General features: G+C 40.1%; 1 protein-coding gene across 6 annotated transcripts in view; it reads right to left on the bottom strand.

The window, feature by feature from the left end:
- The window catches only part of LOC132870646 (NACHT, LRR and PYD domains-containing protein 12-like), a 426,251-nt gene that overhangs the window by 44,197 nt on the left and 366,071 nt on the right, over positions 1 to 15,983 (bottom strand). For 5 of the 6 annotated variants that reach the window (XR_009651160.1, XR_009651159.1, XR_009651161.1 and 2 more), the window contains exon 22: positions 11,918 to 12,091. Coding sequence is in view for 2 of the 6 variants with exons in the window: in XM_060904396.1 (XP_060760379.1) it covers positions 11,918 to 12,091 (174 nt within the window). In the remaining 4 variants the exon portion in view is untranslated. Of the gene's footprint in view, positions 1 to 1,990; positions 2,133 to 3,117; positions 3,300 to 6,078; positions 8,661 to 9,535; positions 9,710 to 11,917; positions 12,092 to 15,983 lie in introns of all 6 variants that reach the window. The other variant, XR_009651162.1, reaches the window with a different exon arrangement.

The raw sequence follows: 15,983 nt of genomic DNA, 5'->3' as shown, positions 1-15,983 counted from the left end.
CCATGTCAGATCTCGCCAAAAGAACTGGTGGATCTTATGTCTGGTCTCCTCAGGCAGAAAAGGCGTTTAAAGACCTCAAGCGCCGCTTCTGCATGGCACCCATCCTGGTCCTCCCGGACAATTCTCAACCATTCATCGTCGAGGTGGACGCCTTGGACAGCGGTGTCGGCGCGGTTCTATCCCAATGTTCGGAGGGTAAGCTGCACCCCTGCACATACTTCTCCCACCGCCTGAGCCCTGCGGAGTCCCGGTATGATGTGGGGGATCGGGAACTGCTTGTGGTAAAACTGGCCCTTGAGGAGTGGAGGCACTGGCTGGAAGGAGCGCAACATCCATTCCTGGTTTGGATGGACCACAAGAACCTGGAGTACCTCCAACAAGCCAAGAGGCTGAACCCATGACAGGCTAGGTGGGCCTTGTTTTTTAGCCGGTTTAATTTCACCCTATCATACCGCCCGGGCTCTAAGAACACCAAACTGGACACACTTTCCAGGCTGTTCTCGACCAACAACAGGGAGAGTGAGGTTGGGCCTATTATCCCTGTGTCCCGGATTGTGGCCCCTGTCCGCTGGGGTATTGAGGAGACCGTTTGACAAGCTCAACACCAGGACCCTGGTCCTGGGATGGGGCCACTGGGCCTCCTGTACGTCCCTCATCAAGCCCGGGCCAAGGTCCTCCAGTGGGGTCACTCTTCCCCTCTCACCGCCCACCCGGGAGCTCGGAGGACCCTGGATTCCTGAAGAGATGCTTCTGGTGGCCTAACATGGAGAAGGAAGTGAGGTCATTCGTCCTGTCCTGTGATCTCTGCACCAGAACTAAGAACCCACAACAGCATCCCCAGGGTCTCCTGCATCCTCTGCCTATTCCCCGGCATCCCTGGTCCCATGTGGCGGTTGACTTCATTACAGGCCTGCCAGACTCACAAGGTAACACTGTCATCTTGGTAATAGTTGACAGATTCTCTAAGGCCTGCCTCTTCATACCACTGTGCAAGCTCCCTTCTGCCCTTGACACAGCTAAATTAATATTTAATCATGTCTTCCGAGTCTTTGGTCTCCCACAGGACATCGTCTCAGACCGGGGGCCCCAGTTCTCCTCCCAAGTGTGGCAAGGGTTTTGCAAGCTCATTGGAGCCACTGCCAGCCTTTCCTCTGGGTTCCACCCCCAGTCCAATGGCCAGACGGAGAGGCTCAACCAGGACCTGGAAACCACCCTGCGAGGCCTAGTTACAGAAGCAGCTTTGGGACCAAAAGGTCATTAGTTTTAACCCTAACCCTAACCCTGACTTCGTGGAGCACCTGGCTGCCATGGGCAGAGTACGCCCACAACACCCTGCAGTCATCGGCCACCAAGCTGTCGCCGTTCCAGTGCCAATTCGGGTTCCAGCCACCTCTGTTCCTGGACCAGGAGGAGGACGCTGGGGTGCGCCAATGCCTGCGCGTCCTGAGGCTATGGACCCGACCGCAACTACACTACACCACATTTACAGGCAAACAGAGCTACTAGCAAACACACGAAACACCGGGAAATAATAAAATAAAAAATATATATATCGTTGAACTTAACTGGAATGCTTGAAAATTAAACAGGCCTCTATTTGTACATCCCACATTAACTTGTGTCAGAATTATCTTTAATACGTGTTAGCTTTATTTACAAGGCAGCTAAAGTAGCTGGCTAATTTCCTGTGCAAATAGGTAGCTAGCAAATTTTCTGCGAACACATTAGCTAGCTGCATTGTGTGTGTGTGTCTCACCAGTGTGTATGAAGGTGTTTCTTTGTCAGATTTCTGGTGGAATCTCTTGCTGCAGTATTGACGGGTAAGGCCGAGTGTTGACGAGCGTTTTAACACCTTCTCACACACCTTACAGACAAAACTGCAATCCTGACACACGCAGTCATTTATTAAGCTAACAGACCTTGTTAATTCTGGAAAGATTCACATCCTAACATCATATAACTACAATATACATACACAGGTGTGCCTTACTTTAGCCCTGCTGTAGAGGCTAGCAGGAGGTTGGAGCCCATTATGGTTTTGTGTTGAAACCAAACCCAGTCAGTGGAACAGCAGCTCTGTTGATGTGAGACCTGCCCAGGTGAGTCACTAAACCTACGGCTGAGGACAGGACCTGAGACACGCCAAGGACATCAAACACAATTCTTTATTAAAGTTAAATCTGAAGGCTTGGGAAAGCTTTCTACTGGGTCAACACGGATTAGAGAAAATGTCTGAAAAGCTTTGATGAACTTCGACAATTCTAAAGTGTCCTAAACAACAGTTTGGAGAGGATTGAAGATCAATGTGTTGGTAAAAGGTGTGAAGAGTTCTTGTAAGATTTAATGAATCCTGAAAAGTTTTTTTTTTATGCTAAAGAAATTCTAACAATTTGGTGAACAGTTCTAAAGTAATTGCAGAGTCTTGTAAAAATAAAGTTAAACTGATTTTTTTTGTGAAGAATTCTAAAGATTTTCCAAACACACTCAAAAGTTCTGAAAGAAAAAAAAATTGTGAAAAGTTCATAAGAATAATAAAAATTGCTGAAAAGGTAGAAATAAATTTAAAGCTTTAGTTATAAGCATAGTTTTACAGAGTTGTGAAGTGTTCTACGTAGTTGTGCAGACTTCTGTAGGGTTCTATGGAGTTGTGTATAATTCTGCAGTTTATAGTCGTGCAGAGTTGTGTACAGTTTTGTGGAGTTGTGTAGAGTTGTAAAGGATTGTGTTGAGCTGCATCATTGTGTATTTTTTTCTGAGCTGTATAGAGTTGTGTATAGTTGTTGATCTGTAGTATTGTAAAGAGTTTTGTAGTTGTATGGAGTTGTGTAGAGTTGTATAGACTTGTAGTTGTGTCAATTTTTGTACAGAGTTCTGTAGAGTTGTGTAGACTTTTGGTTTTGTACAGAGTTCTGTAGAGTTGTACACTGTTCTGTAAAGTTGTGTAGACTTTTGGTTTTGTACAGAGTTCTGTAGAGTTGTACACTGTTCTGTAGAGTTGTGTAGACTTGGTTTTGTACAGAATTCTGTAGAGTTGTGTAGACTTCTGGTTTTGTACAGAGTTGGGTAGAGTTGTGTAAACTTTGGTAGTTGTACAGAGTTGTGTAGAGAGGGTCTCACCTTCTCACAGAGTGGATATTCACACAGTGGAGTGCTGGAGTTGTCCTGCAGCCTGTGGCTCTGCAGCACCTGCACCAGTCACTCCAGTTCCTGCTCCCTGTGAGAGCTGGTGGTGTGGCTCAAGGGTGGAGCCCACACCGGGGTGGAAAGCAGGGGGCGCTCACTCTCACCCGCCTCCTTATCTACAGGGGGGCATGCAACATTACTGACTCACATCTATTACACTCCTCTCATCCTCTAATTTCCTGACCCACTCATTCCCTTTCATAGAATATTTGAAAGTTTACCTTTTTTGAATTAAGTTACAAAAAAAAACTTTTCATGATATTCTAATTTTTTGAGATGCATGCGTATATTATATATAAAATGTGTGTGTGTGTGTGTGTGTGTGTGTAAAACATACTAACCAAATTTCCAGAAGGGTTGATATTTTCCAGAATGTAATCAAACAAAAATCTGATTTTTTAAAAAATTCTCGTGAACCTTTATTTAACCGACAAAAATACAAAGAAAAGATTTTCAATAGTTTTACAGACCAACTTAAATGTATTTTGTAAATATAAACAGAGTTTGATGCCTGCAACACACGAAAAAAAAAGTTGGGACAGAGGCATTATTACTGTTGTATTCTATCATCTTTCCTTTAATAACAATTTTTTTATCGTATGGGATCTGAGGATATGAATTGTTGCAGTTTTGCAACTCAAATTTTTGTCTATTCTGGTTTGTTACAAGACTTCATCTGCTGAACAGTCCATGGTCACCACTGTCTGATTCTCCTCTTTATAATGCCACATACTGTACATTTGCAAGAGGAGATGGAGCTTGACTGGCAGCAGTCCAGTCAAGCACACACACTCTGGGTCTATGAAGCCACACTGTTGTAGCCCATGCAGAATGAGGCCTGGCATTGTCCTGCTCAAATAAGCATGGACTTCCCAGGAAGAGATGTTGCCTTGATGAACATGCCTCTCTAAAATCCCAGTATATCAAATGGTACCTTCACACACATGCAACTCACCCTTGCTGTGGGCACTGATGCCCCCCATACCATCACAGATGCTGCTTTTGCACCTTACTCTGATAATAAACTGGATGGTCATGTTCACCTTTAGCACTGAGAACTGAACGTCTGATTTTCCCGAAAACAAGCTAAAATTTGGACTCACTTGAATGTTAAGTGACTTTTTTTTCTATGATGTTTGTACATAATTTCTTCTGAAGAAACCTCTCCTTCTGGGTAAAATCACTCACTCATTCACTACTCCCTACTCACTATATAGGGGATTACTATATACAGGACTATATAGTGAGCTCATTGGTAAAATGAAAAAAACCCACACTTTTTGACACTACTCCACCACACGGTTATTTATGTCATTACTGTCGCACAATTAAAACGTGCCAGATCAGTCGGCTGGTGGGTTTTTCAAATTAATAAACACATGCATGTGTTTCTGTGATAAATCCATATTATATGGAGCGTATTTCCCACATTAAGGCCACACCAATTCGAGTCGTTGGTTCTCGGAATCGCCGCTTGAAGAAAATGCAAAATGAAAAAAAAAAATCGAAATCAAACTCCCACCAACAGAAAAACATCATGGCTGATGGTTCAAAATACTTAAGACTGCAGGTTGAGGTCACATGACATCGAAAACCAATCAAATCGCCCCTTTCACTTTAGATAAAGACTTGTGGAAGAAACATGCCTGTGGAGGGGAATCCTGCAAAGCCTGTGTTTGTGACTGTTAGGATATTCAGCGAACAGAACTGTAAAATCTTTGATAGGTGTGTCGAAATTCAAGACGGGGAAAACTTTGCACAGTTGTACTCAAGATGCCATGAGCTTGTTACCCTGCGATGTGCCAACTTGGACAACAACTCTGTGGAGGTGGGTTTAATTTATATATTTCATTGATTGATGTGAGGGGCAAACAAAAAATCATTCAAAGTATTTAGTCATCAGAAGTAGCTACTCCTGGTCAAATCTTTTTTTCTGTGCATTGTAGATGTTCAGTTGACTGTAATTCAATCGTTTATTTAGCCTATCTGTTTACTGGTTTGCCTGATAAAAGACGTGCAGCCAGAGCTAGACCTGCTGACAAGGACAATACATGACACAAATTTACTGTAGGCCTACTGGGTTTATTCCCTTGTTCATTTTTTCTGGGTAGCATCCCTCTTGAGCAGGGCTGCCGACTGTTATGTAGTGAGCGTGAGACACATGCGTATGACTGCCCTCTCATGTCCTCACGCAACACACCTCCTGTTTCTCATGCAATAAAATCTGCTCTTACTCTAAGCTATTAAAAGAGCTATATGAAATGTGTAACAACAATGTATTGTCTTTGTTTTGTTTCTCTGTTATGAAAGCCCTCTATTTCCACTGCTAATTTTACCATCAGAGCATTTTTTAAATTTTATTTTTATTTCGCTCGCTCGCTTCATATATTTCCTGAAAAAATCCGAGAACCAACTAATTAAATTGGTGTGGCCTAATCAATACAAAGTACTTTGTGTCTGCTGCATGTTTCAATTCTTTTAAATCAAGGCTGAATACTTTCTTCTTTGCCGCTGCCTTTAATTAAACCAAATTTGAACATTCACTGGCAGTGAATCATTTGATTGATTCTGTCCATTCCTCGCTCTGCACTGTAACTTTTATTCTTGTATTTTATCTGTCTTATTCTATTTTAGCTTATCTTCTATTCTCTTACTATTTATAATTGTGCTTGAATGTCCCTTTATAATGTGTTTCTTCCTCCATTCATTCATCTCCAACACTTTTTTTCCCCCTTTCAGCATGACTGCAATGCATGATGGGATATATTGCTTGGTTAGTGACCATCGGTTGTACACTACTTTTCATGATGCATTGTGGGATACTTTGACTGCACTATATAGGGTATAATAATTCTCACTATACATTCAGACAGCACTACAAAATGGCAAACTCACTATATAGTGATTAGGGAGTGATTTCAGACACAGGATCTGTCTGTCTGTCTGTCTGTGATCCTTTTCGTGGATCAGATCCATGAAATCCTGTTCTGTCTGGAAGAGCTGACCTCTGACACCAGTGACCTCAAACCAGAGCATCTATTACAGGTCCAACACACACACACACACACACACACACACAAAATCACAGCTTTTTATTCATTTTTATTTAAGTTTCAGTTTCAGTTTTGATTCATGGCAATCATTTATTTCCCTCTTAATTTAATTATCAGAACAAACTGAAATGTCACTTATGGGACAGTTTGGTGAAAATATACTTTTAAGACACTTTACTTTAAGAAAGTAAATATACTTTTTAGATCCTCGGTGGTCTCAAAAGTTTAGGGGAATAAAAGGGTACGAGGCAGAGAACAGGAGGGTACAATTAAAACCGCTGAAGCCCTTCACTGTGGACCACAGACGAGAAAAATGGAAAACCAGGGTTATCGGAGACACAGTTTCAAGGCATTTGGGGAAGAATTTCCAATTTACTGTAAACAGCAAAATAGAGTCTGAAGTGATGGTAATCAATACTAAAACAGAACTGCCATAACAGAATCAAAAATAAATTTGACAATACAAAACTTCATATATTTTTTTGATGTTTACAAAATCAGCTAACATTTAAGCATTCGCAACCAATACATACATACACACGATATATATAAAAAGCATGTGATATCCCCATTATATTAAAGAGGTTCAGAGTTCAAAAGATTTTTCAGATATTTTGAAAAAAATATATATGAATTAATTTATCAAAGTATTTTCATTCGGCACTGCACTATATAAGTTATAATAAATGAACCTATATTCATCTGATGACGAGTGACAGTTCTTGCAACAGCAATTGTACAAAAACAAATAAACAGGGTTCCCCCTGGGTTCTGAAAAATATTCTTAATTTTTTCTTAGTCTGTATTTTTTCATAGTTACTGACTTATCAAAGTGGACTTAATACAGGTTTATATCAACCAAATAAATAAAAAATAAATAAAAAAGTATGTGATATCCCCTTTATATTAAGGAGGTTCAGAGTTCAAAGGATTTTTCAGATTTGTTAAAAAGAATATCTGAATTAATTTATCACAGTTATTTTCATTTGGCATTGTACTATACAAGTTATAATATATGAACCTATATTCATCTGACAAGTGACCATTCTTGCAACAGCAACTGTACAAAAACAGGGTTCCCCCTGGGTTCTGAAAAACATTCTCCACTTTTTTCCTTGAAAAATAAAGTGAAAAATATTCTTCGCTTTTTCTTAGTCTGTATTTTTTCTTCATTACTGATTTATCAAAGTGGACTTAATACAGGTTTATACCAACCAAACTGGCACAATTCAAATATTTGTACAGATCCAGCTCGGCCTCTCCATTACAGATAAAATTTACGCTCCACTCCAGACTCTAAAAAGAGAGAGTTGATTTTGGGCCCCTGGGCACCATCAAGCTAAAATAAACCTCTTTAGTTTGAGCTTACTGAAGGTTATTTTAGCAGGGAATTATTCTAAAGAGGTATTAGGACTCCCTTTAGCCTTTACTTCAACACAAAACTTAATTTACAATTGAACAGAGTTGAGAAGAGTCTGGGAATGTCTAACTTTCCAAAGTAATATTATCACCTACACACATTCACAGGTTATGACATCTTTATTACTGATTTTGGCTCTGCTTTTTTTTTTTAATATATGTAGTTCACTTCAGTTTCTGTCTCATTATTAAGTTAATCATCAACACTCAATGTCTCAGGAAACTGAGGCACATCTTAACTGACTTAATGTCACTAGTAAAATGAATCATCAGTTTAATAAAAATATATAATTTCTCACTAGCATCTCTCTCCTTTAGAACCAGAAAGACACACCCTTGAACATATTACAATATTACAACATTCAAAATCCCAGATGACAGCCAAGTCATTTGTTTTCTATTAATCGCTTACTATTTTTGAGGGCAAAAATACCCAGGGGCTGTAACCCAAAACATGGCTCCCTTAGGTCGCTTGCAAGCTGGCAACACTTTCACTTTGGTGCCTTTTTTCTTTTTTAACCGACCCCTGTATTACTGACACTGCCTGGTGTGCTCGGGGACGGTCGGGGCTCTGAGTGTGCCTCCCCTGTACCTACTTTAGCCCTTAAATCATCTTCAAAGCTTGAAGAAGCTTGCTCAAAAAAAAAAAAATTAGACTGGACCACTGTTTGGTTCACTGTTTGTTCCTGTCCATTTCAGCTCCCTCTTCCACTGACTGGGTTCAGCTCGAGTCCCTGTGCTTTTTCACCTGCTCTTTCAGGGTTTTTAAAGGACTGAGGTCCAGGCAGTTTCATGCAGATCACAAGTTGTTCCACATTCAGTGTAGAATTGTGTGCAGTCTGATTCACTGTGCACCATGAACACACACTGACCACGTCTCTGAGTCTCTTTCATTTGTTAGAACTAAATGACTGATGGGTTTATGAATGTGTTGTCTGTTCCCCAACATGGAAACGCAGGAACACCATCAGAGTCTTCATCACACACACAGATGTTCATCAAAATCTGAAAATAAAAGGAAAACCATCTGGATTAATCCCCACACACTGGACTGTGGTACTTCATGACCAACAGCATGAAATCATCTCTGCTCCAAGAGAAACATTATTATCTCCTGTTTATAACTTAATTCAACATTTATTCAGTCTTATATAATATCTGTGTTCTAACATTGAGCTCCAACAAACGAGAACTTCCACAAGATCTAACAGGAAAGTGAGCAGACGTTTCCCATCACATCACTGCTCTTATCCAATCACAGGCTTTGGAGCTTTTTAAACAGTAACACTGCGGTGGGTTTGATCTCTTGTTCTACATGTAGATTTAAGTGCAGACTTTAAGAAGAAGCCGAGGTGAATTTTACAGGAACGACAGAAGACACGGTGTGGAGGTGGAGAGCAGGAAGGAGTGTCAGAGTGAGTAAAGTGGCTCCTTAAATCACATATTTGTGGCAGTGTGGCATTAAAGATGATCATTTCACTGAGTTTTGAGGAGAGTTGAGAAGAAAGTATGCTGCTGATCAGAAACGGAAAAGCCGAGATCATCTTATTCAGACAAAAGCAGCAGGACGAAGTCAGAGACAGCAGGGTGTCACAAGGAGACGAGGTGTTCATTTACAATCTCACTCATGCACTCAGACGGGACATTTTGGAGACTCTGACTGACTCCATCTTCTGCTTTCAGATGAATTTTAAATCAATTTTACTGAACAACAAACAGCATTAAAGACAACTGGGAGGAAAAAGTCGGATTAAATAGAACACAGTGAAAATTTCTAAAACTGGTTTAATTTCATGGCCTGGTCATGTGACATTTACTGAAATTAAAGAAAAATTATGAGGTTAAATTATTATTCTTTTTTTCAAAAGGTTATTACTTACCTGAGTTTCTGTAGTTTGTAATGTTCATCATCCTTAAGAGCAGAGAGCAGCTTCTTTCCTGAGTCTCCTATTTTATTCCTCCTCAGATCCAGATCTCTCAGGTGTGAGGGGTTTGATCTCAGAGCTGAACTCAGAGCAGCACAGCCTTCATCTGAGACACCACACTCACGCAACCTGCAGAGACACAATGACACACACTTCATCAACAGATTTTCATCTTGGTGTAATAGTGGCTGTGAAGATGATGTCTCTCATGTTGGACTGTCTCTATTCTCTTCACCAATCACAAGCTATTATTGATAATGACTCAAACATTACCACTGTTACTGACATTAAGTTTACTCGAGGTGCAAATGATTCAGCAAAAAGTCAATAATTTAAAGATCTGATGACACGAACATGACTCTATGCAATTTCTTAAATAAACTATACAACATGGCAAACATGGTAGATTTCTGTTATAATTACGTGAAAAGAAGCTGTTGTTACGCGAATATCCAACTTTTAATTGCACAGCGCAAGAAAACTGGGTCCGTGGCTCGCGACCATGCTGTGACGTCAGTGTAAGAACACGCTGCGGTTCACTGGCTGTTCTACTCTGGTTGTACTCAATGGAAATGGCGCATGAAAACGCCGGTGAACTCTTCCGAATAGAATCTATGATAGCCTACCCTCTTTACCCTTTGCCTCTCGTTGCTAGGCTGCAGTTACATGAAAGCCGCAAGCTTTCACAAGCAAATACATGACTAATATCATGCCGACTTTATGATTATCATGTAGAATCTATAGCTCTGCGTACCTTTATCTTATGTCGTTTCACAACACATGTTCTGACAGGAGGACTGTCTTTGGAGGAGTCACCTTGTCCCAGGCGACTGCTGGATCCGGCATAGCTACTAGTAGACCCCCTCCAGAATACTGTAGGCACTGCTGATGGTAGTAACACACGTTTGTGCTGAACTGCACACCCAAGAGATTCTTTTAAACTGGGAAGGGTGTCAAAACAATCCAAATCGAAGTGTTCAGAGCACAGGCCGGATGTTGGTGAGGGCTCCCACTTGTCACGAGTGCGCCTGACTTACTTCACCCACTTTGCATGCACCTCGGGATCTCTGGGAAACTTGAATACACTTACCCCATCCTTGTGGGTTTTGGAGCAAAAGCTGGCAACACAATGCGAAGGCATAATAACTATATATGAGTGATTCCACGCTTATGGGGACTGAAATGGGGACATGAACTTATTCACCTAAAACCATTTCTTTATTTACCATCAGGTCACAAAACATGTAATCTTTAATGAATGATATGTTAAAAGATAACTTTAATTTTCTGAGATGTAATAAAAACATATTTATATGCCAAAGTCAAGCCTATGAGTTCCAAAATGATGCCTGTTACATTACTTCTGTTACGATTGTCCATCTCGCGTCTGTTACAAATTAATTACAATCTAGCTATATACCATGTTAATCTTATTGAAAGAATGTGTATGTTTATTCTACTACACATGTTTATTAATTATATTTCCTAAAACATCACCTTCCTATGTTTCAAAAAGTAATTCTACATTGTTAAAATTGAGAATATATATGTCCACAACACTTCTGTTACGTTCTGACTTTGGCATATAAATATGTTTTTATTACATCTCAGAAAATTAAAGTTATCTTTTAACATATCATTCATTAAAGATTACATGTTTTGTGACCTGATGGTAAAAAAAAGAAATGGTTTTAGGTGAATTTTTAAAAATAATTTCATGTCCCCAGTTCAGTACCCATAAGCGTGGAATCACTCATATATATATATATATATATATATATATATATAAAATGTATAATAATGTATAATAATAATACTAATAATGACAAACTGAACACCTGTCGCATCAACAACAAACTGGTAAGTGAGGAGGAAGATTCTTTAGATGACGTCATATAGCCCCTCCTCCTCATTCGTCTCCTGGGTGCTGCAGCCCCATCAAATTTGCCCAAAGAGCCGCGGTTTTTAATCATAACTTGTAAAATAGGCGCCTTCGTGAATTAATATATGGATCATCGGGAATTACTTTTTATGTTATAAAACATCACCAAAGATGTCAAAAACGTGTCATCAGATCTTTAAAGGTTTAAGTGAAGAGTCAGGTTTTGTAGAATTTATCTCTGCTTGTCTGGATTTTTAATGATCATATATTTAATTGTAAAGAATGATTTCTTGAAAGTAAAAGTGATTCTGAGGAGAAATGATCACTTCATGACAAATTATATTTGCTCTGCATGTTTTACTTTTACAGAAAATTTTAATTGATAAACAACACTGTATACAACTATTAACTGCTGCTTTAGTGAGTTATTGTGACTCTCAGAGAGATGATCTTACCCCAGTGTCTCCAGTTTACAGTGAGGATTCTCCAGTACAGCACAGAGACGCTTCACTCCTGAGTCTCCCAGATTATTATTATTCAGATTCAGGTGTCTCAGGTGTGAGGGGTTTGATCTCAGAGCTGAACTCAGAGCAGCACAGCCTTCATCTGAGACACCACAATAACACAACCTGCAGAGACACAATGACACACTTCACTGTCTGAGTTTATGAGCATCAAGATTTGCTTTGTGTGTTTAATTTAAAAAAAATTATTTATTTGGTGTGTGTCCCATGGATTTAGCATTTCTTTCACCATTTCATATCATGGAAGTTGCTAAGCTGTGAGCAGAAGAAGGAAGTTACAATTTACAATTCATCTGAAATATTGCCAAATTATTCCACCACTGCAGGCTCCAATATGTTTAAGCTTGAGATGTCAATCATGTTCTGTCATGATTTATTGATTGGCAGTTGGATATAAGGCTCCGCCCCTTTGACAGAGTGACCAGTCATAATGAGAAGCTGTGCATCCAGAAAAATGAATGAAAAAAGAACAAAATGAACAAATGCATTGTCCAATAAACACCGGTATGTTTCTTTCCCCTGTGAAAACACACTCGCCCACACTCCATTCCCTCCCAGTGAAGCGGTGCGTCTGGGCGGGGCTCAAAATGACGAGATAGACACTTTGGAGAAATAAACAGTGTGAGTTTAATGAACAAACAGTGCGATATTGCAGTGAGATACTCCATCAATCTGATTCACTCAAATACTGAATGACACCAAGACTGATGAATAAAATAGAGACTTTGGGAAACGATTCATTCCTGCATTTTAATGAAATGTGAGGGGAAGCCGGGCTTCCAGTGTCGTCTTAAAGCAAAATCACCACTGACAGACAGGGCCGTAACCAGGATTTTTCAAATACCGAGGTCAAGCATGGCTGACAGCACCGAAGGCCCCTCCCCCCTCCCGGCACAACTTAAATAAATAAATAACAAACCAAGGATAGATTTGGTGGTGGACACATTTATTTTAACAATTCTACAACTGTGGCACCATAACTGTGGTGTTTTATCTGTCATAAAAGTAGAAAGGTAGTGAACTCTTGAACTGAGTATACATACCTAAAGTACCAGTTACCTAAAGTATTGGCATTATTTACATTGCAGCATACACATGACAGAAAGGGTGTGAACTGCTGAATTGTAAGCTTTAGTATTACACCTTATAATAATAGTGTGTGTGTGTGTGTGTGTGTGTGTGTGAGAGAGAGTTTGTGTGTTATTTGTGGGTGTCTGTATGTGGAGAGACATTCTGAGCAGTAATGTAAAGGCATCAGTCTATCTGGCTGTCTTGAATTGCGATCCATTTGCATGCATTCTCTGAAACAGAGTGTTCTCACCATTGCCTGTAATGTAAGTTTGGCTCACAACACATTTACTTCAACAATTCTAAAACTGTGCCATCATAACTGTGGAGTTTTGTCTGACATAAAAAAGTCAAAACTGAACTGAACTGAGTGTATTGCTCAGCTACCTGAAGTATTGGCATTATTTACATTTCATTATCTTAAATTACATTAGAATGTAGGGCTATTAGTTCTGTGTGAAGACTATGTATTAGAGAGAGTGTGTGAGAGTGTATTATTTGTGTGTGTGTGTGTGTGTGTGTGTGTGTGTGTGTGTGTGTGTGTGTGTGAGAGTGAGTGTGAGTGAGAGAGAAAGAGAAAGAGTTACTCAAACAAGCCCGTTTACTCAGCCCTGCACAGGGCTGCCTGTGACAACGTAGTTTTGAATGTTTCTCGAAATGCTAACTAAAATGTAATAGGCAATGACAATGAAACGTTTCCCCTTGGAAAGTTGGCATGACACCGCTGAATGGTCTGCCACTGCACTGACAATATTTTCTCACCTTCCCTCCTTCTCTTTCCCTGCTCTTCTCTTGGCTGTCCAAACCTTAATTTAGTTTGTTGTTGCAACGTTTTCATTTTGCACTCAGGTAAAGCTCTATAATGCAATGTGACTATTAGCTAGGGCTGTACGATTATGGAAAAAATGATAATCACGATTATCTTGATCAAAATTGTAATCATGATTATTAATCACGATTATTCTTGATGTTAGGGAAATCACTTAAATTTTATTTCACTATATTCAAACAAACAATATGAACAGCTTTCAGTGCAGAATGAAATTTAAAAGAGAAATTCTGATTTCCAAATGACAAATAAATGAAATTTATCCAAGAAATTACCAAAGGATGAAGGAACTGAAAACTCAATTGCAACAATTACATAGCATTATACTGAGGCCTACAAGTTTTTAGCTAGAAAGACCAGCCTATCAACATGCTCTGGCTTTAAACATGAGCGAAGGCAGGTCACAACATTGCCTCCAGTGCTAAATAGTCTGTTGTTCCGACATGGTTAGCTTTTCTCTCTCACCTCAATCTGTTACCTACTCTCACGCTATCACCCCTTGAAGAAGATACCGCTGCACTGAAGCTCTGCGCACTTGGCTTGCTTGCTTATTTAGGCAGAGTAACGAAACCTTACATGCGTCGGTTCGCCCCCTAATGGTTTGGCGGAGTACTGGTCAAAAAGTGCTTGATCAGATATGCAGCAGAGCTCGCATTTTAAATGGAAATAAATCGCGGTTTTCATTTAATTTAAACGTGGCAGCCAAAATCGCGATTTTCGATTAAATTCGATTAATTATGCAGCCCTACTATTAGCCTACGTTAGGTTAGGTAGGCATATGTGATAGAGCATAGAGTCTACTATACCCTGCCTGTTTTATCCAAAACCCAACTTCCCCGGCAGACACTAGTGTAGGCTACGTCGCGTGACGCTGCGTTAGACACGGCAACGATAGAGATAGAGGCTGAGAGATTTCAGATGACATTAGACAAATGTGAATTTTATTGGGGGGAAATACAGATGACGTGGATGCGGACGCTGCGTTTTACATTGATCACTGCTTGAATTCAGCGTAGACCAATTTTAAATTTCTGAAAAAAATACCGAGGACATGACCTCGGTGTCCTCAATGGTAGTTACGGCCATGCTGACAGAGATGGACTGGAACATTATTTACCATTTTAACATTTATTATTATTATTATTATTATTATTATTATTATTTCTTTTTGGGAAAAAAGGATTGTTGTTGTGGGTTTCAGTTTATTGGAAGTTGTTTTCTGTTCCTTTTTAATTTTTATTTCAAAGTCTTTTTTTGGTCTATTTTTCTTTTTTTACTGCATCAGCTCTAATGGCATTAATGTCTAATTTTAGTTTTCAAACTCTATATTCCTGAAATCATTTCCACCATGTCACTGCTCATCGGTGTCGCCAGACCCATTTTACTGGGCCACGTGCCCCAGTACATATCTGCTGTGCCCCAGAAAAAATTTCCTGATCACATTTCAGAAACAGTAATGTCTTTGGCACTGCGTAATAACCGGATACAACCAACATGTCCAAATTGTACCCTTTCATCTCTATTAAATTGCTGGTGTAATACTCATCTCATTATCTCTAGCCGCTTTATCCTTCTACAGGGTCGCAGGCAAGCTGGAGCCTATCCCAGCTGACTACGGGCGAAAGGCGGGGTACACCCTGGACAAGTCGCCAGGTCATCACAGGGCTGACACATAGACACAGACAACCATTCACACTCACATTCACACCTACGGTCGATTTAGAGTCACCAGTTAACCTAACCTGCATGTCTTTGGACTGTGGGGGAAACCGGAGCACCCGGAGGAAACCCACGCGGACACGGGGAGAACATGCAAACTCCGCACAGAAAGGCCCTCGCCGGCCCCGGGGCTCGAACCCAGGACCTTCTTGCTGTGAGGCGACAGCGCTAACCACTACACCACCGTGCCGCCCCCTGGTGTAATACTTATCACATAATTAACACATATCATGTGAAACCACACGACTTGAGCTTCCCAACAGTGCTACCCACTGGTTACTGTGATAAACGGTTTGCGCTAAAATTAACATCAATGAATTCACATCAAATTTAATGATATTCTGCATACAGCTCTGTGTCCATCTCTACACCCATTATTGT

Source organism: Neoarius graeffei, chromosome 22 (genome assembly GCF_027579695.1).
Source record: "Neoarius graeffei isolate fNeoGra1 chromosome 22, fNeoGra1.pri, whole genome shotgun sequence".
Classification (NCBI taxonomy): Eukaryota; Metazoa; Chordata; class Actinopteri; order Siluriformes; family Ariidae; genus Neoarius; species Neoarius graeffei.
This window is presented reverse-complemented; position numbering and strand designations above follow the sequence as displayed.